At 41.3% G+C, this 26,939-nt stretch overlaps 1 protein-coding gene across 6 annotated transcripts in view; it reads left to right on the forward strand.

Moving 5' to 3' along the window:
- The window catches only part of STAB2 (stabilin 2), a 134,289-nt gene that overhangs the window by 48,478 nt on the left and 58,872 nt on the right, over positions 1-26,939 (forward strand). For all 6 annotated transcript variants that reach the window (XR_006282895.1, XM_043519367.1, XM_038391817.2 and 3 more), the window contains 15 exons: positions 437-499; positions 2,208-2,291; positions 6,526-6,612; positions 7,179-7,290; positions 8,714-8,894; positions 9,605-9,698; positions 10,659-10,817; positions 11,691-11,786; positions 13,223-13,318; positions 16,962-17,009; positions 20,522-20,658; positions 21,052-21,163; positions 22,748-22,825; positions 23,031-23,129; positions 23,236-23,343. Coding sequence is in view for 5 of the 6 variants with exons in the window: in XM_043519367.1 (XP_043375302.1) it covers positions 437-499; positions 2,208-2,291; positions 6,526-6,612; positions 7,179-7,290; positions 8,714-8,894; positions 9,605-9,698; positions 10,659-10,817; positions 11,691-11,786; positions 13,223-13,318; positions 16,962-17,009; positions 20,522-20,658; positions 21,052-21,163; positions 22,748-22,825; positions 23,031-23,129; positions 23,236-23,343 (1,554 nt within the window). In the remaining variant the exon portion in view is untranslated. The remainder of the gene's footprint in view (positions 1-436; positions 500-2,207; positions 2,292-6,525; positions 6,613-7,178; positions 7,291-8,713; positions 8,895-9,604; positions 9,699-10,658; positions 10,818-11,690; positions 11,787-13,222; positions 13,319-16,961; positions 17,010-20,521; positions 20,659-21,051; positions 21,164-22,747; positions 22,826-23,030; positions 23,130-23,235; positions 23,344-26,939) is intronic.

Genomic DNA, 26,939 nt, shown 5'->3' on the forward strand with positions numbered 1-26,939 from the left:
CAGCTCCTCAGTTGGATTAAGTCGCGTTGGCTTCAATGAGTTATGCAGATCAACACCAGTTGAGAATCTGCCCCATTTTGTGTGTGTGTGTGTGTGTGTGTGTGTGTGTGTGTGTGTGTGTGTGTGTGTGTGTGAGAGAGAGAGAGAGAGAGAATTTGCTGAGACAGTCACTCACCCCTCCAGTTTAGGGTGGTGCCAGTTCTCCAGGAGAAAGTGGTCAGGAAAGAAAGGAATGGGGCAAGGGCAAGACGACAGGAAAAGGAAGCAGGGGGAAGGTTGAAAAGATAAAAATTAATGTTCATTAAAGATTTGATGAGGGAGGATTCACAGTTCAGGTGCTGTTACTTTGTTTTGTAATTCATGACAAACAGAATAAAGTTTATCAGACATCGCTATAGCTTTCCTAAAATGTGACTACTGTCCTGTCTCCATTCAGGGTACCTGTGTAAAATGTTCAGTATTCTACAGGAGCACTTGTCCAGGGGACTCGAAGCCCATAGTAAGTGACCTTCCTATACAGATACTGCCAAACAGGCTATATTATTGTTTAAACTTAAATTCAATGTTCTGCATTGATTTTCCCCAGTAAAAACAATAACTGAGTTCTTCAACTCAGCATTTTGGGAAATCAGTACTATTCAGCTTACTAGGGCTTTATGGGAGTTAGCTGTCTCAGAGTTCTGTACTAATACTTGTCACAGCAGTACTTGGGCAACTCCCAGGTTAATTAAATTGGTATAGCAAAGGCCCTAGGAGATTTCATGGAGTCCCCCACTCTTCTATCTTGGCTATCAGAAGCTCTGCTTGGGGTAGCATTCCATGTAGGAGGGGGGTGTTTTTATTTTGTCTTTTAGAGAAGGGAAGGAGTAAGAGAGGACAGTTGCTATAGACTCTGCTTTGAGAATTTGTATGTGAAAAATACAGGAGGGTTAAGACTACACTATATCCAGACCTGTTAAAACTTTCTTCTCAGTCACAAAAATAACGCTTTGCTTCTCTCCAAAGAATTAATGCCATGTGCAATACATGCAATCACACACTGTCCTAGCCTGTGCTGTTTCCTACCCTTCACTTGTTCATGTCACGACATGACCTGAGAGGCTGGGGGTTGAGTGGGAAGGATGCATCAAGGAACTGAGACTCCTGCGAGTAGTAGGAGCAGAAGGACCCAAAGCAGGAACTACAGCCAGAGGGAGAAGGGGGTAAAATGAGGCCCAGCAATCTCCTGGACCCAGCACTGTACAGAGGAAACCCGCACACACACTGTGGGGGCACTAGGACCAATGTGGTACCTCCCTTCTTATCAGAGACTCCAGCTAGTAGGGGCAGAAGGCGCCAAAGCAGGGACCTCTGGACACTCAGAGAACTTTCTAGTTTTGACTGGATGTTCTCTGCCCATGAGGATTGGCTGTTGGCACCAATCCTCTTCCTTCATCAGTCTCTCCACCTCAGCTTCAGTCCACACCTGCCTTTCTTGGACTCTTCTCCCCAGCCCTGTCCCTCTCACACCTCTTCCCTTCCCATTTAGCTGATCCCCTCCAAAGTAAACCCATCCCCCCCGCCCCGCGACAAAAAAAAATCAGGGAACTAACATGACATTTTCTGTCATCATATTTTTCACCCTGTGCTCTACCCCTTCCCCCACTTTATGTCTGTCTTGTCAAATTCGACTGAAAACTTTTTGGGGCAGGGATCTTCTATTATTGTGTGTTTGTATGGTGCCTAGCACAATGAGATCCTTCTCTTGGTTGGCCCTTAGACACTGCCATAATAAACTTCATTATTACTATTATCAATAATAAATAATAATAATAATAATGCATGTACACGTTTTGGAACCAGTAGAAAGCCTTCATCTGTTTTGTCTTTAAAAGCACTAATCTTCATTTCTGGTGGTGTATTTTTCCACGTACAAAACTCACATATTGCTGTCAAGAGATTTTGTTGTCCATAGATCAGAATTCACTTGTATTTAACATTCTATCCCATGTACAATATAGTAAAGATCCAACCACAGATTAAAAACTCAGGAAGATACACATTATAGTAAAACTCAAAATATCCTTTTAAGTATCAATAGAAAAAAATAAAACAAACAATGTGATGATATTTCCTGTTCTTCAATTAAATTGTTCCCTAACATTTTGATTGTAGTGCAGTATTGAATGTCTACCTGGAAATATGTGTATGTTTTATTTATGTTCTAGGCTTTTTCAAGACGTAGATGTGTTTATGAAGCCTGGTCCTATCCAACAACCGGCTGTGCTAGGTACTGCAATGTAACTATAAAGGTAAGAAACTGTTCAAGGCTTATATAGAAATCAGCCCAAATATTGCTGTTGGTCTTTGCTAATTTTACTTTTGGATGTGTGCAGCATCTAAAGGTCCTCTTAACATAGTTCTTTGAGCAAGAGTATCAACCAGAGACACTTAACTTCTCTGCTATACTACCCTTTGAACTACCTGAAATAGCTCCTCTCCATTATATAACTCAGGTTCTCTCTCTTTTTAATCTCAACACCTCCCAAACACTTTTCATTGATTCTTATGGCAGCCTCTATGAAGGACTGCACAGTTTGACAATTAGCAACACTAGTAGGATACATTATTCTTCCAAGTCTTCATGTGCTGCTCAGTGGCAATGAACAGCCAAATGCTTGCAAAGATTTTACTACATTTTGCTTCCTGTGGTATGTCTAATCCTTACAAAAATTGACAGGTTTCAGAGTAGCAGCCGTGTTAGTCTGTTTTCGCAAAAAGAAAAGGAGTACTTGTGGCACCTTAGAGACTAACAAGTACTCCTTTTCTTTTTGCGAAAACAGACTAACACGGCTGCTACTCTGAAACCTGTCATTATGCAAGGCACTGAATTTAGCCGTATAGAGTGGAAATCTGTCAACTTCATGAAAAAACTCGCACAGATACAGACAGACATCATCTTCCTCTCCAAATGCAAACAGATGGACATCATACCGAAAGGACTGAAGGTAAAAAATCCATTACAATCTACATACCACACAGACTATGCTGACAGCTTGTGCCACACACTCTCAAGGAAACTGCGGAACCACCTGATTAACATCCTCTACAGCAAACAGGGAAAGATTAAGAATGAGCTCTCAAAACTGGATACTCTCATAAAGAACCAACCTTCCACACAAACTTCCTCGTGGCTGGACTTTACAAAAACTAGACAAGCCATTTACAAAACACACTTTGATTCTCTACAAAAGAAAAAGGACACTAAGCTATCTAAACTACTATATGCCACAAGGGGCCACAACAATGGTTCCCGTAACCCACCCAGCAATATTGTTAATCTATCCAACTATACTCTTAGCCCAGCGGAAGAATCTGTCCTATCTCGGGGCCTCTCCTTTTGCCCCTCCACCCCCACGAACATGATACAGTTCTGTGGTGACCTAGAATCCTATTTTCGACGTCTCAGACTCAAGGAATATTTCCAACACACCTCTGACCAACATATTAACCCACAGAGACCTTCCTGCCAACACTACAAAAAGAAGGATTCTGGGTGGACTCCTCCTGAAGGTCGAAACAGCAGCCTGGATTTCTACATAGACTGCTTCCGCCGACGTGCACGAGCTGAAATTGTGGAAAAGCAGCATCGCTTACCCCATAACCTCAGCCATGCAGAACACAGTGCCATCCACAGCCTCAGAAACAACTCTGACATCATAATCAAAAAGGCTGACAAAGGAGGTGCTGTCGTCATCATGAATAGGTCGGAGTATGAACAAGAGGCTACTAGGCAGCTCTCCAACACCACTTTCTACAAGCCATTACCCTCTGATCCCACTGAGAGTTACCAAAAGAAACTACAGCATTTGCTCAAGAAACTCCCTGAAAAAGCACAAGAACAAATCCGCACAGACACACCCCTGGAGCCCCAACCTGGGGTATTCTATCTGCTACCCAAGATCCATAAACCTGGAAATCCTGGACGCCCCATCATCTCAGGCATTGGCACCCTGACAGCAGGATTGTCTGGCTATGTAGACTCCCTCCTCATGCCCTTCGTTATCAGCACTCCCAGCTATCTTCGAGACACCACCGATTTCCTGAGGAAACTACAGTCCATTGGTGATCTTCCTAAAAACACCATCCTAGCCACTATGGATGTAGAAGCCCTCTACACCAACATTCCACACAAAGATGGACTACAAGCCGTCAGGAACAGTATCCCCGATACTGTCACGGCTAACCTGGTGGCAGAACTTTGTGACTTTGTCCTGACCCATAACTATTTCACATTTGGTGACAATGTATACCTTCAAATCAGCGGCACTGCGATGGGTACCCGCATGGCCCCACAGTATGCCAACATTTTTATGGCTGACTTAGAACAACGCTTCCTCAGCTCTCGTCCCCTAATGCCCCTACTCTACTTGCGCTACATTGATGACATCTTCATCATCTGGACCCATGGAAAAGAAGCTCTTGAGGAATTCCACCATGATTTCAACAATTTCCATCCCACCATCAACCTCAGCCTGGACCAGTCCACACAAGAGATACACTTCCTGGACACTACGGTGCTAATAAGCGATGGTCACATAAACACCACCCTATATCGGAAACCTACTGACCGCTATTCCTACCTACATGCCTCTAGCTTTCATCCAGATCATACCACTCGATCCATTGTCTACAGCCAAGCGCTACGATATAACCGCATTTGCTCCAACCCCTCAGACAGAGACAAACACCTACAAGATCTCTATCATGCATTCCTACAACTACAATACCCACCTGCTGAAGTGAAGAAACAGATTGACAGAGCCAGAAGAGTACCCAGAAGTCACCTACTACAGGACAGGCCCAACAAAGAAAACAACAGAACGCCACTAGCCATCACCTTCAGCCCCCAACTAAAACCTCTCCAACGCATCATCAAGGATCTACAACCTATCCTGAAGGACGAGCCATCGCTCTCTCAGATCTTGGGAGATAGACCAGTCCTTGCTTACAGACAGCCCCCCAATCTGAAGCAAATACTCACCAGCAACCACACACCACACAACAGAACCACTAACCCAGGAACCTATCCTTGCAACAAAGCCCGTTGCCAACTCTGTCCACATATCTATTCAGGGGATACCATCATAGGGCCTAATCACATCAGCCACACTATCAGAGGCTCGTTCACCTGCGCATCTACCAATGTGATATATGCCATCATGTGCCAGCAATGCCCCTCTGCCATGTACATTGGCCAAACTGGACAGTCTCTACGTAAAAGAATGAATGGACACAAATCAGACGTCAAGAATTATAACATTCAAAAACCAGTTGGAGAACACTTCAATCTCTCTGGTCACTCGATCACAGACCTAAGAGTGGCTATACTTCAACAAAAAAGCTTCAAAAACAGACTCCAACGAGAGACTGCTGAATTGGAATTAATTTGCAAACTGGATACAATTAACTTAGGCTTGAATAGAGACTGGGAATGGATGAGTCATTACACAAAGTAAAACTATTTCCCCATGGTATTTCTCCCCCCCACCCCACCCCCCACTGTTCCTCTGATATTCTTGTTAACTGCTGGAATTAGCCTACCTTGCTTGTCACCATGAAAGGTTTTCCTCCTTTCCCCCCCCTGCTGTGGGTGATGGCTTATCTTAAGTGATCACTCTCCTTACAGTGTGTATGATAAACCCATTGTTTCATGTTCTCTGTGTGTGTGTGTATATAAATCTCTCCTCTGTTTTTTCCACCAAATGCATCCGATGAAGTGAGCTGTAGCTCACGAAAGCTTATGCTCTAATAAATTTGTTAGTCTAAGGTGCCACAAGTACTCCTTTTCTTTTTACAAAAATTGTCAATCACAACTCATTACCGTTAGTTTTCCACATTCCTTTTTCCTGTCCTTCTAATTAGGTTTCTGGGTTTCATGACACATACTAAGTGCAAAAGGTCTGCAAATCTCTAAGACAAGAGAGGCCTTTGGACCCTGCTTCCCTATGAATTAGCCAGTTTCCATGCTTTTATATTCATGAATCTGCATAGCAGCTCAATTCCTGAATAAAAATGTTGATACAGGAAATAATTATTTAGGGCTAGGTTGTAGCTAGACCAAATCTGGGTGCACGTCTGTGAGTGAAGCAGGTGAAGAGGAAGTAAGGTGACTACCCCTGTGTATGGCTCACCTGTAGGCTGAGCAGAATTGCAGTCCCTGATCTCAGTAGTGCAGGCACTGCCCTTTTGAGTGCACAGCATCTCAGAGCCTCAGACAGTTGTCTGTGTCAGAGCTCCTTCTCCACATGGCCATAAAGCTTAGAGGAGTATAGCAGTTTGTGCAGCCCATCACACACCAAGAAGCTTTGGGAGACAGGTTGCAGCTGACGCTGGGGCAGTGTCACTCCAGGTCAACCGTAGTGCAGAGCTGTGCTGAAATAGCACCATCTAGTCCTGAATGATTGGTCTGTCCCTCAAGTCTTCAGATGGAGGAATAAAGTGTTACTTAACATGCCATGCAGCAGTATGTGTTTTACTTCACAGGAACCTAAGTGTTGCAAAGGCTTCTATGGGCCAGACTGCAATCAGTGTCCAGGTGGATTTTCCAAACCCTGCTCAGGAAATGGACAGGTAAATGGAGCAACCAGCAGGATATTGCACTTTTATGTGGGGGTAGAGACAGGCTGGGTTGGGTAGGGTCCACACTCTCTTGATCCTTTAGCACATAACAAATGTGAAAAATATTGCAGTAGGTTCACACTCTGCTAATCTATGTTGGCAATATGGGAGTCGTACACTGGAGGGGAAAGATGGTGGAACCCTCCAGTTGTCTAAAACATCCAATTCTGTGGTTTTAATACACTGTATTGGGCATGGTTGGGATTTTAAGTGACCCACTCTGGTACACAGGATTGTCTGGGGAAAAAACAACAACAAAATAATAATTATAAAGTTACAATTGAGAAGGAGAATGGAATTATGGGCATATGGGAGCAGGGAAGAAACAAGCTGGAGGAAAGTTTCCACTGGAAAAAATATTTATCATTAGGTTGAGATTCTTCTTACATTTAAAGAGGGCACTGCTACAATCATGATATAGACAAGCCCAGGTTAGTTATACAACTTTTCCTGCAGGGAGTAACAAAAAAGGATTATTTTAACATTCCTATATAAATCCTATATCTTCTATGTTCCAGTGTGTGGAGGGAATGAAAGGAAATGGAACTTGTATTTGTACTGATGGATTTCAAGGATCCCACTGTCAGTTCTGTTCAGACCCTGATAAATATGGCCCTCAGTGTGACAAAAGTAAGCATAGCTGCACCCTCCTCCACTGTGTATAACCTGTTGTCTTCTAAAACGTTATTTGTATTACAATCAGAGCTAACTAATAGTGGTATACTCTCTGTAAAAGGCCTTTGGGGTGGGCTAATTTCATATGGTTTCCAACAAGGCCTAATCCACAGCCCGTTGAAGTCAATGGAAAAGCTTCCATTGACTTCACTGGGTTTTGGATCAGACTTAGATTGCATTATGTTAATTGCTTTTTCATGTCTGCCTTCCTTGCATGATTATCTAAAGAGACAAAATCCTCCTCCTCAACATGTATTTCTATTCTGGAATTGTTCACAAATGTAATAGCAGCTATCTACATACATATGAAGACACAGTCACTGTCTTTAAAAAAAAATCCACAATCTGAAAATATTTAAGATTATGTAGGAATCAGATTCAGATCCACTTTAAATATCATTCTTATTAGATAACTACTGTGTCTATTAGTGTAGAGTAAAAAGAAAAGTGTCATATGATAATATTTTTTTCCACTGTAGGATTCAAATATTGTTATATGTGCTGTAAAGTGAGAGACAATAGACTAAATAAAATGAAAGATACAGATATTCACCCTGTGTCTATAAGTTACATAATTATCCATAGCTTTTTGACTATGAACCAGTCTACCATAAGCAAAAAGAACTTCCCCTAAGGCTCAGGCTATGTCTACACCGGGATAAAAAACACGCAGCTGTTCCATATCAGCTGATTCAGGCTCTGGCTATGGGGCTAAAACTTGTTGTGTAGATGTTCAGGCTAGGGCTGGAGCTCAAGCTCTGGGATGCTCCACTCATGCAGGATCCCAGAGCCCAGGCTCCAGCCCTAACTGGAACGTCTACACAGCAAGTATGGATCCCGCAGCCTCAGTCAGCTGACCTGGGCCAGCAGTGAGTTTTTTATCCCTGTGTAGACATAGTCTAAGAGGCCACTAGGCCTTCCATAAGATGATGTAAGGTCAGAGGCTGAAGAATAGGTACTTTAAAAAAATAGAATATTAAGATCTTTTTGAGCCTTGATCCTGTAAATTCATCCACATTTGTTTATCTTTTTGATAACAGACTTCAACAGAACTGCTCATAGGGCATAAAGTTAAGCACGTGGGTAAATTTTTGCAGAATCAAGGCCTTAGTTTGTAAAAGTTTAGTGATTTTGTTTGATCTGTTTATAAGTAATCCTTTTAGTTTTTTCAATCCAAGATATGATGATGATGCTTCACCAGCTTCTATAGATAACTTTAAATTCCAATGGCAGACAGATATGTTATAAAAAATATGAAGAATATTATTACAGGTGTTTAGATTTTAGAAAGAACTAATCTGAAATATTTAAGAAATACCATATAGGGACAATTGTTTTTCAATTGTTTAATTTCACATTTTATTTTTCCCCCTTACAGAATGCCTGTGTGTTTACGGGAAATGTGATAACAGGATAGGTAGTGATGGAATCTGCCTTGCTGGATCATGCAAAAGTGGATATGCTGGGAAACTCTGTGATAAGCAGATAGTTCCATGTGGGCCTTTTGTGCAATTCTGTCATGCACATGCAAATTGTCAGCTTAGTAATGGTGTCAGGAGGTAGGTAGTTATATCTAACTAATATTAGGTGTGCTATAACACTTTCAGAATCAAACTACAGGATTGGCATTTTCTGTTTCAAGATAACACTTCACACTATTGTACAAACATTAATCTTTATCATAATACTATGAAGTGGTATGCGCATGTTCCTTTCATTTTATAGGGGGAGAAACGGAGGCAGAAAAGTGAAGGAACCTACCCAAAGCAATGCAGTGAGTCAATTGCAGAGCAGGGATTAGATCTCAGTGGTTTGATTCCCAGTTCTGTGCTCATTTCCACACATTATACATAGTTTTTCAGATCTTAAGATCAATATGTTTGAGCTTGTAAAATTGCAGAAGTAAGAGGGTATCAGTCAAAAGTGTCAAAGTAATTTAGGAACCTAAGTTTCATTTTCAAAAGTGCCTAAATGTCTTAGGAGCCTAAATTCATTAACTTGCAATGAGAAAGGCTAAATACTTGTCACTTTTGAAAATTGGACGTCGGTGCTTTTGAAAATTTTGGGCAGTGTGCTTTTTGGATGTTCACCCGTAACCATCTATGTACTTGAAATGGTGTGGTATCTTCCATAAAGCCAAAGCTAATCATTTTAAGTAGCCTGTAATTTGGACAATGTGCTAAAGGAAAAAATTATCAAAAATCGATTCAGCTTAATTTTACAAGTGTCCTATCATGCGAAATGATTTAATCAAACTTTGTTTTTATAGCTGCATCTGCAAACCTGGATACGAGGGAGATGGAACAACCTGCAGTGAAGTAGATCCTTGTGCTAGTTTAGTTCAAGGTGGTTGCGATACCAATGTAAGTATATGATTTCTTACAGAAGGAGTTGCTTAGTTTAGAGGAGATCTAAAGAAAGGCTAGGAATACCGGTAAGAAACATTTGCATATATAAATTCGGAATTTCCAACCAAATTCAAATCCTTCCCATAGTTAAAATTCTTGCCTTTACAGTTGCTTTGCTATGACTTATATAGTCATGCCCAAAGATGGATGCCACACAACTTTTTTAGCGACTTCTGTGACATTCTTAATATAACCTAAAGTAAAATCTTCCTTCAAAGCAATAGAACCATGAATTGAAATCTCTCTATGCCCTCCCATTCCATAATAAAGCTAAAGCTATGGCAATGAGGGATCTTTTTCCTCTTTAGAGTTGGCAGAGCAGGATCTACTATAAGGAAGCCCGTAACTAGTTCAAGGGATTAAGTAATGGATTTTAAAACTCTTTTCAATGTTTAAATTGTCAGATCAAATTCAGGTCAAGTTATTAGTAACAAAGTTATTTCTTATCATCTGATGACTGTTTGGAAGCTTATGTGAAACAAGTTGCTAGTTGCATTATAGTTAGCAGTGCACAGGTAGCCACATAACAACACCCACAGTGGCTGGCATTAATTGTCATCTTTGCTGATTGCATCAGTTCAGAGATCGACGATTTGATTCAGTCAGAGACCTTCACACCTCCCAAAGGTGGTCCCTCCTCTCCTCCAAAGTGAGACACACAGACATGGCTTTCTTGGGGAACCTTTCTGCCCACCACGGTCTCCTGTGGACAAAGGGGGATGTCAACCTCTAGGGCTGTAAGTCCAGCACTAAAAAAAATTCCATGAAAATATTAAAGGGGAAAAAATAGAATTTGTTCTCTAGTGTCATAACCAAAGATTCCATCTCCTTTTCAGCATGTCCTTTTCCGAGCTGTCCATTTTAAAATGGTGGTTGGTGTCCATTAAACTTGTTTACTGTGACATGTCCCTACAGGCAGAATGTATTAAAACAGGCCTTGGAACTCACATATGTGTGTGCCAGCCAGGATGGAGTGGGAATGGAAGAGATTGCTCAGAGATCAACAATTGTCTGTTACCAAATTTCAGAGGGTGCCATGACAATGCTACCTGCATATACGTAGGGCCGGGTCAGGTAAGTTTTGCTCATATCTTCCTGCACTACCTCTACCTCATTCTGTTCTGCCCAAATTTGCTCCCAAACTACTACCTTCTATGTCTTCTCCCATTCCCTCTATGTGCCCTCTTTCATGCAACCCCACGTACCTGGAACGGCCTCCCACATTTTGTGTCCCTAGTCTCATAGGAGTAGGGGCAAAAAAAACGAAGTGGTTTTCAAAGGGAGCTTGATAAATTTATGAAAGGATTATATGATGGGGTTGACTGCAATAGCGGGGGACTGGAATCAATGATACAGGAGCCCTCTTCAAATCCGATGTCCTTATGTCCCAAATGACTACCCTTCTCTCCATTTTAAATCTTGCCTTAAAACTCACTACTTCTGAAAAAAATCTATCAACATTAATTCTCTATTGAAAGGGACTGAACTTTATTCTTTAGTTATTTACAGCTATTCAGGAAAAATTTAAAAAAAAAATCCATCCACAATCCATGAATGCCAATTATCTCTCTAGGATATTTCTAGAGCACACATATAGTTTTTAAATCACTAATTCCTTTAAACATCCATGCAGGACACACTGAGAGACTACCCCCTCCCCATGAATGATGCCAAAAGATCAAACACCTCGGCTCCACCATGTGCTGGGCCTCAACTTACTGGTATTAATGTTGGAAATGCAACAGCATGTTCAGAGTTTCAGCACAAACCCTTTGTGGGTTTAAAGTACAAAGGAACAGATTCTCAGATGGTGTAAATTGGTTCACACCATTGAATTCAGTGGAGCTATATGGATAAACACCATCTGGAAATCTGATCCATAGTGTTTAGAAGATCTACAATATTTTAATCATTTTACTTTATTGCCTTGTTTTGTTGGAATGGTAGAATGACTGTGAATGTAAGGAAGGATTTCGGGGGAATGGAATTGAATGTGAACCAATAAACTCTTGTTTGGAACAAAATGGAAAGTGCCATCATCTGGTGAGTTAATTATTCTCAGAACAAATATTAAAATAACATTTGTTTTACTGTATGCATCAGTGGATAATATTTCTTCCATGGATGTGAGAATGAATGGCATTCCACTAGAGCAAACATGTCGCAGCTTCATGTTATAGGATCTTTAAAGCTCAGTTGAGTGCATAAAAATGTCTTTCAGTGTCAGGTGAAAGGATTGCTGATATCCAAATAGATCCAGAGATCCTTATTCAGTTTTTCCACTGAGATCCATTAAAGTTTCCCTAACTGAAGTCTGTGTGATAATTGAGTAAGGCCCCTACAATTTGGTCTGTTAAGAAGACTGGAAAGTTGATCTCCATGTTCTCTGTCAAATCTAGATGGTTGATTTTGTTTTTTTGGAATATCAGCAACACAACATGAAGATACAGAAACAAATTCCCTGCTGCTGTAAATTGGTGCAGATCCATTGAATCCCTACATCATAGAATAAGTTATTTTTGGTTACTTACAATAGCTAGTTCAGGGTTCAGTTATCCCATTCACCTTTCAAAGAAGGCAAAAGAAAGGGGGCTTAGTAGTCTTATCATCAGGTCTAACAATACATAGACACTCAGGAGCCATAGGTTCAAATTTCAGGAGAGTCTGCTCATCCATCCACAGTGGATAAGTTTACTATGATGCAATTTATTTTGTGGGTCTCAAATCAAGGTCCAATTTGCTTTTCCCAGATACAGTAGTTAAAATACTTAATGGCCGCTACACTTTCTTCTCTCCAGACCAGAAGTATCTGCTCAGTCAGGCTTATGGGATTCTTTAAGACATGATAGGCTATATTGCATAAAGAGATTTTTTTTAAAATTAGAACTGTGTGGATTATTTATTACCAAGAAATTATATGATCAATTTAGCCTTTCATTTCCATTCCTAAATTATCTGCAAACAACTTTGGTGTGCACGATTTTGTAATTCACAATTGTTTGACAGTTTATGGTTTTTTCCCCACTAACTGTTCTCTGAACTTTTAATCATTTGTGGCATGAGACTGGTTATCTAAATTGTAAAGTATTTTTTCTGGTACACTGGATGAAAAACTTTCTAAGGGGAGGAAAATAAAGCTAATATCTTTTATTGGGCCAACTTCTGTTGGTGAGCTTGTCTCTCTCACCAACAGATGTTGGTCCAATAAAAGATATTACCTCACACACCATGTTTCTTCCATTCATGAAAGCATTTGAGTCCTATTGATTTCAGTGGGACTTAAGAACATGCTTAAGTGCTTTCCAGAATAGGGATACTGTACTGAATCAGGGCCTTAATGAAGGGATTTTCAGCTATTTTAAAAACTTTGCTACATCTCAGCATTGCCTTGTATTATGCGCAAGCATATTATGTCAACATCTCCTCTTGAATCCCCAGCTCTCTGACAGATTAAATCTTCTCTCCCTCATTTTTTAAAGGCAACTTGTCAGTTTGTGTCATCGGGTGTCTGGGACTGTGTGTGTCCAAAGGGCTACGAAGGAGATGGCATCATATGCTATGGAAGTGCAGCAGATGTAAGTAAGATAGTGGTCTTTTGTCTAAGGGCAAGTTCAACTGCAGATCCTTTTTGCAATGCTGGCCAGGCAGACAGTAAAGTAACTTCTGAACAACCCTAACAATGTAATGCACAACTGTGCTGACTGCAGACAGCGTTCCTGCTAAGACCCTTGCAAATCCCAGAAATGAGATACTATGTTTAAAGAGAGAGGCTAGCACTTTCAAAGGGTCTAAGAGAATTGGGCATCTAATTTCATTAAGCCTTTGAAAATGCCAGCCTTTGAAAATGCCTAATTTTCACAAAATACAATTGAAGTCATTGAGAGCTGTGGATGCCCCATTTATATGAAAGTCTGGCCTTGAAAATTAGTCTCATTTGAACCTGTCAGTTTTGATCAGAGATCGACTTATCATATGTAAAATAGGAGAACAAAACAGGTCATTTAGTGAAGGTAAATTTTCAACTATTTAACTGGATAGGAAAAGGAAAGGTATGTGTCAATCTTTTCAGCTATTTTATCTTTTCTTTTTAAACTGGCAGCAGTAAGAAGCTGGGATTGGCATTACCATTCATAGCCTAATCTGTTCCCAGTCTCAGCACTGAAATGAACAGAAACCAAATAAATTAGTGACTAAGAATCCATTACAGAACATAAAGACATTTACAGCAGGTTTACCAATGGATTTATAATATCCGGTTAATTTTGCAGCCTTTCACATTACTTGGAAATGGCAACACAGAGCCTGAAAACTCTTCCACTCTCCAGTTGGTGGAAAACAAAATGTCTGTCTAGGGAGATATTACATTCAAGATGAAGGTCTGCAGTAAACATGCTGCCTGGGAATGGGGAATCATAACTGAATAGCAGTATAGTTTTTCTAGGACTACAGTACACTTTGGCTACTAAAACTGTCCCATTTCTGAAAATGACCCTAAAGGATTTCCACACACTATCAGTACTACAAAAAAAGAAAGAAAGTTTTAAAAATTGACTTGTCTTTAATTGTTGTTATGTTTATTATAATGGAGCACTAGCTTCACTATAGTTCAGGTTGAAACCATTGTGTGTAAAGAATGACTCTTCTTAGTGCTGTAAAATCTGCACAGTTACATAGATTGCCTTGAAATTTAGTGTGCCCTGTGGGAGTGCAGGGTATGGGTAGTGATCCAAATTTGAGGTCATTTGACGAAGGGATTCCTGAGATACACCCCCCTGAAATAAACAGCTTTTCTAAAGATATAGTCTTTTTGCCCAGGCCTAGAGATCAAACATAAGGGTCTCACTCACTCAAGCATTACCGTCCAAACGTGTGTAGCACCAACAAGTCCTTTCGGGGAGTAAAGTTCAAAACACTCTTAGCAAGAGTTTGAATCTCCAGTGAAGCTCTTGAGTAAGGGTCAAAATACCAAACAAACCACACTGAGCATGTGCAAAAGAAGGAGGCTAAGAGGATTTGTAGGTGGAAAGCTTTCACTGTAGCTGGATAGTTCAAGGCGATAAGTAGTAAGCTTTTTGTCCTGAACTCACCCAGCTAATGACAGTTCCAGCCCCTGTCTAGGGCAAAAGGCATATAAAAAAAAAAATCTACCCCTCTTTGGGAGGGAGGCATTTTGCAGGAATAAATTTAAAGTATTTTTGTAACAAAACAAAAGTTAGATGTAAGAATGTTTACTGTCAGGAGGGGCATTTTAGGGGGTGGAGAAGTGGGAGAATAGGAGTGAGGAGTTTGGGGCTGCATCAAGGGGAGCAGGGATAAATGGGGATGGGGAGGGACACTGGAAAAGGGACATGGGGGTGAGTGGCAGGTGGACTGGAGGAGAATAGGGAGAGCTCCAGATAGTGTGTGTGCGGATCTCGGGGCTCCTACACCATCAGAGAAGTCTGAGTCCTCCTCCCTGCCCCTCTCATGTAAGTTGGAATATGGGGGCATTGCCTCTGTGGGAGTGTCTGAGTCCGGCTCTCAGTCTCTTTATAATGAGCAACCACAGCTCCCACTGCAATCTGAGACATCCTACAATGTCAGTCCTGGGTGATGGTACATGGAGATGCAGGGCTTCAATACAGAATTGTGTTGATTATGTCAAACAGAAGGGCACTGGGCTCTTCTTGCCATGGGTATTGTCAATAGTGAAGTGGGATAGAAGAGCAGTCTGTGGATTTAATGATGAGTGGGGGAAAGTATAGATTTAGATAGTAACCTGTGTGCACGTGTAAAGGGGTTGTAAAAGGGTCTGAGGCGGCTGTTAAATTTTGCCAGTGGTATTTTGTGGGAGTAGGCTCAGTGTCTGAGTGTAGAGCAAGTGCAAGGAGTGCCTGTGCATTACAGTGAACAGGCAGAGTATGAGAAAGTACATTATGGATGATTTGGGGGCAATACTCAAAGAAGGCAGAGTTAAGGTTACATGGTATGACAGGGTTGGGCCAGATGGCTATAGGAGAGGAATAGAAGGTAGATATATTAGTCCCAGGCTAAGTAGGTCCCTTTTCCCTGGGTAAGGTAACAGGGAAAGTTCCAGAACAATCAGGAACCTTCTGGAGACAATTAAGGCAGGCTAATCAGGGCACCTGGGTTTTAAAAAGGAGCTCACTTCAGGTTGTGGTGTGCGTGTGAGGAGCTGGGAGCAAGAGGAGCTGAGAGTGAGAACGTGGACTGTGGGAGGACTGAGGTGTACAAGCATTATCAGACACCAGGAGAAAGGTCCTATGGTGAGGATAAAGAAGGTGTTGGGAGGAGGCCATGGGGAAGTAGCCCAGAGAGTTGTAGCTGTCGCACAGCTGTTCCCGGAGGCACTCTAGACAGCTGCATTCCACAAGGCCCTGGGCTGGAACCGAGAGTAGAGGGCGGGCCAAGGTTTCCCCCAAATCATCCCAACTCCTGGTCAGACACAGGAGGAATCGACCTGGACCGTGAATTCAGAAAAACGGACAAGCTGAGGGCTGCCGTGAAGCTCCAAGGCGAGCAAATCTGCCAATAAGTGCAAGACCCACCAAGGTAGAGCAGGAACTTTGTCACAATGGGCAAACAACCTTAATTCAATATTTGTTTGTTTCCACAAGTCTGAGTTTTTCTGAACTTAACATTCTGGAAGGGCACAGACTATCACCAGGCAACATCAACTCTGTGTTAATGACTTTATCATTTAATTTCTATTGCGATAGTGCTAGGTGTCCCAGTCATGCTACATGACCCCATTGTGCTAGGTGGTGTACATACAAACACAAAAACAAAGAATTCTCTTTTGATTTATTTGGGATTTAGTTAAGCCAAAATTTGTACTTGAATATTTAGAGATAAAATGTTTAGCCCAAAGTTAGACACCTATACATTAAATGATAAAGTCATTGACACATGCATATTTAAGCATTAGGTGGCCTGATTTTCAGAGGAGTTGAGCTTTCACAACTCCCGCTGAAACCAAAGTTTACCATAATACTAGGAAAATGTTACCGTTTGATTGCTGATGATACAACTGCCACTGTTCTCATTCCGTATGCATACTGAACCCCTGCATCTCCATGTAATAGCAGCCAGGACAGACATTCTGTGTCACCACAGATTGCAATAGCAGCTGTAGGTGCTCATTACCTCTGAAAATCAGACCACTTATATAGGTCTTATGAATAACCACTGTATTCATTCTTCTCTTTATTGGATCAGGAGTTGTCTGCTCTGTCAGAGGCAGCTGGATTTAACCAATGGGTTAATGTGAGTATACTTTTTTTTTTGAGGAAAATACTATTCTTTTAATATATAGAAATGTGGATCTCTAGTGATGTTCCCATCAAATAATATAGGCCAAGATCTGTACTGACATGAACAGGTGAATACGTGTACTTCAGGGCAGAATCCGGTCATCTAATTCTTCTGCATTGAGGCCAAATTCCAGCTCCAATCTCAATAGATGCAGAAGCTCCACTGGCAGAGGAACCAATGCCAGTTCTAGTATATGGAGTGGGAGGCTGCATACAGAGCTCAGCTCTATGGGCATGCAGATGACATCAGATTTCACCACAGAGCAGGTCCTCCTATCTGCCCCTTGGTGAGAAGGCTGCATTAGGTCTGTGGCACCCATGGCTGCTGTAGACTCCACAGCAAAGGGGATGGGAGAAGAATTCTTTCTCCTGCATATTTGCACAGTGCTGGATGGCATGAAAATCCTCAACGGTGTGTGGTCAGCATTCTGACTGTCAGAGCAAGTGAGGAGGAGCCCACCATCTGCACTGACTTGATTGAACCACAGAAAATGAATGAGCATATAAATCACAATAGAATGTCTGACTGTATAGTAGGGTTAGAAACACTAGTTTGAACAAAATGAGAACTGTTCCAAACAAACAGATTCATATTTGCCAGATCACTCCTGTAATGTGACACTTCCAACTCCAAAGAGCTTACAATCTAAATATAAGACAAGAGACAATTGGTCGATACAACCAATACATGGAGCAAGCACAGGGTAACTGACAGACCCTTAGGAACAGTATGATAAGCAGCAGTTATAACACGCCAACTGCCTAACCATTGTCACATTTAGTGTAGCCATCATGGCTGAGTGGACTTGGAAGATAATGTGGCTAGTTGTAAAATAGTTATCTGGCTGCCTTCTTGATTCAGGTTCTCAAACAGCAGCATATTCCATTGGCAATTTTACAGACAGAAAACAACAAAACCAGAGTGGAAATAAGTACATGTAGTCATGTATTAGGAGTCAAGTATTACAAAAGTGCTGCTAGGTTTGCACAAAACTCATCAGGTGGTAGAGGGGAGAAAGAGAAGAGTGAACACACTATGCAGGGAGCAGACCACAAAGCTATTGCAATAGGGATATGGACATTCCTGCTCTACTTCAGAGAAACTCCACCTCTTAAAATTAAAGAACTGTAGTGTTAAAAGATATATTCTTCTATAGCAGGAGGTTCTCAAACATCATTGTACTGTGACCTCCTTCTGGCAACAAAAATTACTACATGATCCCAGGAGGGTAGACCAAAGTCTGAGCCCACCCCAAGACCCGCCTCCATGCGGGGGTGCCAAAGCCGAAGCCCAAGGTCTTCACCTTCAGCCTCAAGCGGGGGGTCTGTAACCCGAGCCCTGCCGCCCAGGGCAGAAGCCAAAGCCTGAGCCCCGCCACTCAGGGTGGAAGTCCCTGGGCTTTGTCCCCAGGTGATGGGGCTCAGGCTTTAGCCCTAGGCCTCAGCAAGTCTAACACCAGGCCTGGCGACCCCATTAAAACAGGGTCGCAACTCACTTTGGGGTCTCAACCCACAGTTTGAGAATTGGTGTTCTATAGTATCGCATTTCCCACTTGTCTATTAGAAGAGACAGTGCAACTTCCATGATTTTAACATCTCAGGTGCGTGGCAAGTTCTATTCTTTATATTTGTGTGATGCTCCTTCTCCCATTACATAGATATTGTTCATGGCGCTCTTGTAGTTATAATCACAGCTACCAAAAATATTTAAATCAATTATATGTATTGTCTTAATTATCTCCTATCAAAATCCCTAGCCTCCCCCATTCCCTTCAGTCTTTCCTCCACGCCACACCCCTGGTCACATATCATCTAATATTTACTTTTTTCAGTTCCATTGTCTTGAAACACAAGCCAAGTATTCTGTTAAATGATAAGAAGTACAAGGTTCTTGAAGTAGGTTTGTCCTCTGATTTTACTCCAACACAGTAAGAATCCTAGCCATCTAGGAGTGGTTAACAAGACACCAGTTGTCATCGGCCTTTACTCATATCTTTTCCAGTTGCAAAATAGTTTCATAAAAAGCAGGAGCTGGGAAATCAAAGCACAGTGACTATCTGAGATTGTACAAATCAGTTCTTGGCCCTTAGATACTTATTGCTAGCTGTGCATATTGCACAGAAACAGACTGTGGGCCTGATCCAAAGCCCATAAGAACCAGTAGGAATCTTTCTACTGACTTCAGTGGGCCTTGAATCAGGCCCTATGGTTGCCTGAGCTATGTTCCGATGCTGGTGTTTTGGTGGTAGGGGAAAACCTCTCTCTGGATCAAATGGTGTTTAATAAGACAAGCAAACAGGGAGGTCTTTTTCTGGGCATATTTTTAACTTCATACTCTAGCAGGAATGTTCATGTTTATACATTTTCATACCTGAATGCTGTTTTTTCCTACAGACTAGGAAGGAAGAGGGACATTGTTATTGTTAGTTCTATTTTTAAATAATACTTGGGAGACCCTCAGATGCTTGTGGCAATGGTGACTTGAAAGATGACACTAGCAGATACAATTCCCAGCTATTTCAAGGGGCTGGTTTATGCACAATTCTCCTTTTCTTGACACTGAAATGACAAAAAGTGATGAAGGAGCACCAGGAAGAGCCCATGGCCAGTTTCCAGATAGCACACAAGCTAGGGCAAGGCAAAACCTGAACCTCTTGCTCCATGGAAATTTGCAAGAGTTAAATTAGCAAATTTTGGTGGTGCTGATGGTGTTTTGTTTTATGAGAAAGAGGTTATACTGAGATTAATCCTCTTAATCTCTCCTCCCCAGTTTCTTCCACAGCCTAAGATCCAACACTGCTAAATGAAACATGAGTTAGCATACTCAAACTTTAGCAGCCTACAGCCCTATGTTAAAACTGGGATTGTCAACAGCACCTGAAGGAAATTAGGCACCCAAATCCTATTGAAATTCATTGAGACTTAGATGCATAACTCCCTTATGGTTCTTGGAAAAATCTCTGCTTAAATGTAGTCTTTCAAATGTGAACCTTGTATTAGGCAGATTACCTATTTCATGGCTATTAACTCTATTCATCCCGTTTCTTAAATACTTCTGACTACCCTTCATGGGTACTTCAGTTGCAACTAATTATCAAGCAGCAGTAGTAATCACAATATTTTTTAATTCAAATACATAAAATAAATGACATAGTACAATAGTTGTGTAGATTGACTAGTTTTTATGGTTATATTAAAATTGTTTCTTATCCTTATTAAGATTGTTTCTATTCTTAATAAGAATATTAATTCTTAATTAAACGGACCAAAAATGCATTGTTTTGGCTTTCCACACATTTTTTGTAGTTCTCTTTGTATCCATTGGTTCAAATCATTAGGCTACTTAATGGTTCTTCCTCCCCACACCAATCACAGGACAACTCATGTACGGAACCCTATTAAAAGGGTCACCTGATGACACACAAGCTTAGGATATACAGTATAACACATTTTACTCTGATTCAGGAGGCTTCAATAAACACAATGCTGTCAGTGACTTCAAATTTAACCATCCTTGTGCCTTCCCTTCGAGCAATTGAAAACATGGATCAAGATGAGAAAGCCTTTTGGATGTCAAAGACTAACATTGCAACCCTACTAAAGTATGTTGATGTTTTGTTTAATATTTGATGCATCTGATTCTTTAAATGAATTGGTTTTCGATGCAAATATCATTTTGATTTGAACTCATTACAGCAAGGCAGCTTTTACATCCTTAAAGACAGTGAGTCAGATTCTCCTTTTTTACACTGAAATGGTAATCCTATTGAAGACAATTATTTATTATTTTTATCATTACTGTAGTGTTTAGATCCCCAGCTGAGACCAGGGCCCAACTGTACTATGCACTGAACAAACAACCCCAACTTTACCCCAGCGTAGCTCAAAGTAGAATCTGACCTAGAAAGCGTGGTCTGAAATGCCATGTTTATTTATCTGAAAGCTGTAAGAAAATACAAATATTAGAATCCAGCTGAATTTTTTTTTTTAAAAAGGTATCATGTATTAGTGGGAGCTTATAGACTTGCTGACCTCCAGAATTTATCATCCGACACACTGGCCACATCTCTGCATAACAATTTCCTGCATCTGTCTAAAGAAAGTGAGGTAAGATTGCTTGTCAACTAGCTTGAAATCCCATTTTGCTCTCAGTCCATCAGTAGTGCTATAATAATATTAATATCCATGCATACACTTACATTTAAAGATGCCTATAACATAGGCATTAAAGGAATTTCTCTATAACATTCTCTCACTGTTGGGTTCTCTGACAAGTACTGTTTTCTCTACTGCTTTATCTAGACAGCCGGACTGTGACTCATCAATTCTTATATGTATATTATTGGTATTGTTGTAGCAGCCAGAAACCCTAAACGATCAAAGCCCCATTGTAAGGGAGTACGCATAGGAAAGCACAATCCATACCCTGAAGAGTTTACAATCTAATTTAACACAAGACACATCAAGCAAGTATAACAAACAATACTGGGGGGAGGGAGGATTACGGTAATAGTAATACCATGCAACTGCACTGGCTGACTGCATGCACAGCTTGATGGTCCCAAATCATTTGAAAGTATTTTTAAAGATAAATAAGCTGAAGCCAGGTGTCCTTGACCACCTCTCAACCTAGCCTACAGAAGTTGGCTGATTTATTGTAGGAATCTATACATGTTTCTGGGAATATGCAAACTCCATAGTATTTAGTCCCTTGAAGGAGTATTCTTTGGAGCATGTTGAAGAGGTTCCACTAGGCCAGGGAAGCTTTGGGAATGCACAGACGTCTCAAAATTACTGAGGGCTAGATGGTGTTTTTAGCATGCAAGCCGTAATAAGAGAAGTGGCGCCTAGGTACACCACCTCAGAAGAAGCACCAGGAGGTTCTGCCTCAGAAGCACAATTCCTCCTGAGGCTCCTTAAGTACATTTGTGGGGGAAAAGTAAGTAATTTACTTCACCTATTTAAAGAAGTCAGCATGCTGCCTTCATGCAGCTAGTCAATTGTGCTGGCCTGCATGTAAGGAACGGAGCTGGGCGAATAACTGATTTTTCAGTTCAGTGTCAGATCCAAACAAAAAAAAAAAAAAACACATCGGGGGGGGGGGGGGAAGTATGGTTTAGACTGAACCGAATGGGAAATTTTTCAGAATTTGTGGTGAATCATAAAAGTTGGTTTTAGAGCAGGGATCCAAACCCGGGTCTCCCACATGCCGGGCAAGTACCCAAACCACTAGGTTAAATATTACCAGGGGTCAACAGTGGCAGCACCAGTACTGCCCCACCTCCCTCTTTTTCCAGTCATTTTGTGATTGGTCAAAGCTATGTGTGTCAATTGGTGACTAGTTTCAGGGTAACAAACTACATTTTTGTCAACTATTCATCTGAAAAATTTCACCCAGCTCTAGTGGGGAAGACAGAGCCACAATGCCACCTACTCCCCACCCAGTTTCCTCAGAGCAAATCATCAGGGGTGCAGCCCCTGTGCTCCAGGACTGTGAATCTGGGGAGCCCTAACATGGGCTAGGCCGGGGGAGGAATGCTTACTGTCTCCCATGCACCTTGCTTGACCACGTTAGATAAGGATACAGTCTAGCTCTATGTAAACAGTTAGACAGGTGGCAGTCTGCTGCACACAATCAGCAAACTGATGTAAGAGTGATATAAAAATAAGCCCTAGTCCTTTTCTTTCCAGAACATCACTATTGAAGGAGCTAACATTGTCGTTGGTGATATTGCAGCCACAAATGGAATCATCCATGTTATTGATAAGGTACATCACCATGTAATTAAAAAGTTAGCACCCTGCTCTCTATTCCTTTGCCTCCTGAGCAAGGCAATACAACTTGGATAGGGAAACAGCCAACAGCTGTGGAAAAATATTGTATGGTACATCAGTTTATTCTATTTCCAGTCCTTGCAGCTGCAAGCATGGTATATGTCAATGTATTTACATTGTTTGTATGCTTTGATTTCAGGTTCTAACACCACTCAGAGGTCTGAGTGGCACATTGCCAAAACTGCTGGCCCGCTTAGAACAGATGCCTGATTACTCCATTTTCAGGGGTTATGTTATTGCAAGTATTCATACTATTTTAAGAATACAAGTAGTTCTCTAGACTACGTGTGTTTAGGCTGGTAGCAGAATATTACAAGGTGGTTTTTTTTGTCTTTCCACAACAGCAATATAAGCTGGCAAGTGAAATAGAAGCAGCTAACACTTACACAGTTTTTGCCCCAAATAATGATGCAATTGAAAGTTACCTCAGGAATAAAAAGTCTGCCACTCTGGTATGTATTATACACAATTCTTGTCTTATCAGTTGAATACACCATTTCAGTTTCAAAACTGCTAGTGCTCCACAGAATGAATGACAATAAAATGAATAAAACAGCAGGGTCTGGGTTTTGCAAAAAGTCAGTCAAGTTGGTTTAAAACCAAGAGAGGCAAGTGGGGATGGGTTCACGAGCTATTCTCCCCCAAATAATGGGAAGTTCTAATTAACATTTTTGGGTTTTGTCCATTTCTACTTGAAAATAACAGGAATAATATTAGTAATGCTTTTCCTCAGTGGATCTCAAAGCACTTTACAAAGGCGATATCATTATGCTTGTTTTGCAAATGGGGAAACTGAGACACAAAGAAGTGAAGTGATTTACCTGGGGTCACCCAGCAGGCCAGCAGCAGAGCCAAGAATAGAACCTAGATCTCCTAAGCCCTGGTCTAGTAATCTATCTGCTAGGCAACACTACCTGTTTTGTTCATGAACGTCAACCTCCTGAAAAACTGTGCCAATACTATTTTAGTTCTCTAATGATACAATGTTATTATTTCTATATCACCTTCCTGGAAAATTCCATAATGAGCATTTGAAAAGGTATCCCTTGAGAGCTGTCTTTTCACTTGGAAAACTGAACCTGGTTTTAAAAATATTTAACTATATGACAATGCAGCTAGACATGGACAGTAACATCAAGACCTTCAGCCTCAGAGTTCAGGCCTAATGGCTTGTCTACACTTACAGTGCTGCAGCTGTGAAGACACTACCTACACCGACAAGAGAACATCTCCTGCTGTCAGCATAGGTACTTCACCTCCCCAAGAGGCAATAGTTATGTCAACAGGAGAAGCCCTCTTGTTGACATAAAGCTGTCTATGCCAGGAGTTAAGTCAATATAACCGCATCGCTCAGGGGTGTAGATTTTCCACACCCCTAGTGGTGGTGTTATACTGACACAAGTTGGTAGCGTCAGAGTCTGCAATGCTCATGAATGAAACTAAGCTCAGATGAACTGCCCTGCCTAAGTCAACTCACACACAGGTATTTCCAGGATCAAACTTTCAGAGGGTACAAAGGTTAATGGGTGGTCTGTTAAGTTTCTTCTTTTAAATTGAATAGAAAGTAGAGTTGGGCAATGCTGTGGATGATTTTGGTTTTCAAAAGCCAGTCTATCAGGCTTTGGTACTGCAGAAACAGATGTTTAGGAGCTGAATCCCCACTGTAACTGCACCTTGAAATTTGGGTTAAGAATGGGTTAGTGGAAAAATGGTTTTAATTTTGGCCCTTCTTTAAAAAGGTAATTAAACCAAGACAAGCAGTGACTGGTAGGTGCACACACTAGATCAGGCTTTTGCTTTCTATGTTCCCTCATCTTTTCCTATTATTTATTCAGTCATACGGAGGTTTCATTTCTTGCTTTTCTGCCACTATATATTGTACCTGCAATTTTCCCCGTGGGGCTCCTCTTGGCCACAGTCACTTGATTGCCTATGTTTGAGGTGCCACTCCCTGAAAGGCAGAAGCAGGAAGTGATCAGAGGGCTAGCTCTGCCTGACCTTTTCCCATTTTATAGAAGCTCTACCTTAGAGGGAGGAGTTTGGAGCAGTCACAGGGCCCAATCCTTGATTTCAGTGGGAGCAAGATTTGGCCCAAACAGAACATTGGTCAGGAGGGGTATTTCTCAGCCTGCTGGTGATAGGTGGCAGGAAATATCTCTCTACATTTTAAATGATGAGTGAGATTTAATGTTCCCATCCCAAGTGCCCAGTTAAGGGAGATCAGATATCTGAAAGCAAAACAGTAGGACTTCTACCCAGGGGGAATTCAAAGTGGAAACTACATTACTGCATGAAAAAAAGCCAAGTGACATAGCAAAATTTACAAATGTCATAGTTTGGAGTCATTTCTTTCACTAGAGTGAATCTCTGAAAGACCTAAAGAGCATGACATGACATGAATTTTGAAGTGTAAATTGGAAGAACATTCTGAACATGTTCCACATATATTAGCCTTCTGGGCTGGTGACAGCAGGGTTAAAAATAGATTGGCTTCCTGAAAAACAAAACAGGCTTGCTAAAAGTGGAACATCTAAAGTAAGACATTCAAATGGGAATTAGGCTCTTAAATCCCTTAGGATACATCTATGCTGCAAAAGAGAAAAAAAAATATTTCAGAGCCTGGATCAACTGACTTGGGCTTGTGGGGCTCATGCTACAGGGCTAACAATAGCACTGTAGACTTCCCCACTCAGGCTGGAGCCCAGGTTATGAGCTTCCCCCTTGCTGGGTTTCAGAGTCAGAACTTTTACACTGCTATTTTTAGTCCCGTAGCATGAGCCTGAGTCAGTGGACCTGGGCTGAGACATGTTGCCACTCATCTTTATTTGCAATGTAGATGTAGCCTCAGGTGCTCTTGAAAATTATTCCCCTGATCCCATGAGTCCATTGCAAGCAGAACAGGCCACTAAAACAAAGCATTCCTGACTGTACAAAATGTATGTTACAAAGTAACTCCAGCAAGATGGGAAAAGACCTGAAGACACACAAAAACCATTTTAAAAATCAGATTTCAGAGTGGTAGCCACGTTAGTCTGTGTATCAGCAAAAATAGTGAGGAGTCCTTGTGGCACCTTAGAGACGAACATATTTATTTAGGCATAAGCTTTTGTGGGCTAGAACCCACTTCATCGTATCCATATAGAGTGAAAATACAGGAGCTGGTATAAACACATGAAAGGATGGGGGGTTGCTTTACCAAGTGTGAGGTCAGTCTAACGAGTTAAATCAATTAACAGCAAGATACCCAGGGAGGAAAAATAACTTTTGAAGTGGTAGGAGAGTGGCCCATTACAGACAGTTGACAAGAAGGTGCGAGTAACAGTAGGGAGAAATTAGTATTGGGGAAATTAAGTTTAGGTTTTGTAATGACCCAACCACTCCCAGTCTTTATTCAGGCCTAATCTGATGGTATCTAGTTTGCAAATTAATTCCAGTTCTGCAGTTTCACGTTGGAGTCTGTTTTTGAAGTTTTTTTTGTTGAAGAATTGCCACTTTGAGGTCTGTTATTGAGTGACCAGAGAGATTGAAGTGTTCTCCTACTGGTTGTTGAATGTTATGATTCCTGATGTCAGATTTGTGTCCATTTATTCTTTATTCGATGCAAAAGAATTCTTTCCAATTATCAGGAGAGTTACGCACTGGAACAGGCTTCCAAAGTTGGTTGTGGAATCCCTGTCATTGGAGACTTTTAAGAACAGGTTGGATAAACACCGGTCAGGAATGGTCTAAGTCAGGGGTTCTCAAACTGGGGGTTCCAAAGTTATTATGGGAGGGGAGGGTCGTGAGCTTCAGCCTCCACCCTCAAACCACGCTTTGCCTCTAGCATTTATAATAGTGTTAAACATAAAAATTGTGTTTTTAATTTATAAAGTGGGGGGTCTCACTCAGGTTTGCTGTGTGAAAAGGGTAACCAATGCAAAAGTTTGAGAACCACTGGTTTAGGTTTACTTGGTCCTGCCTCAGCACAGAGGGCTGGACTTGATGACTTTGAGGTCTCTTCCAGCCCTACATTTCTATGATTCTATAGAGAGCTCCTCAACATGTAGGA

The sequence above is a fragment of the Dermochelys coriacea genome, chromosome 1 (genome assembly GCF_009764565.3).
Source record: "Dermochelys coriacea isolate rDerCor1 chromosome 1, rDerCor1.pri.v4, whole genome shotgun sequence".
NCBI lineage: Eukaryota > Metazoa > Chordata > Testudines > Dermochelyidae > Dermochelys > Dermochelys coriacea.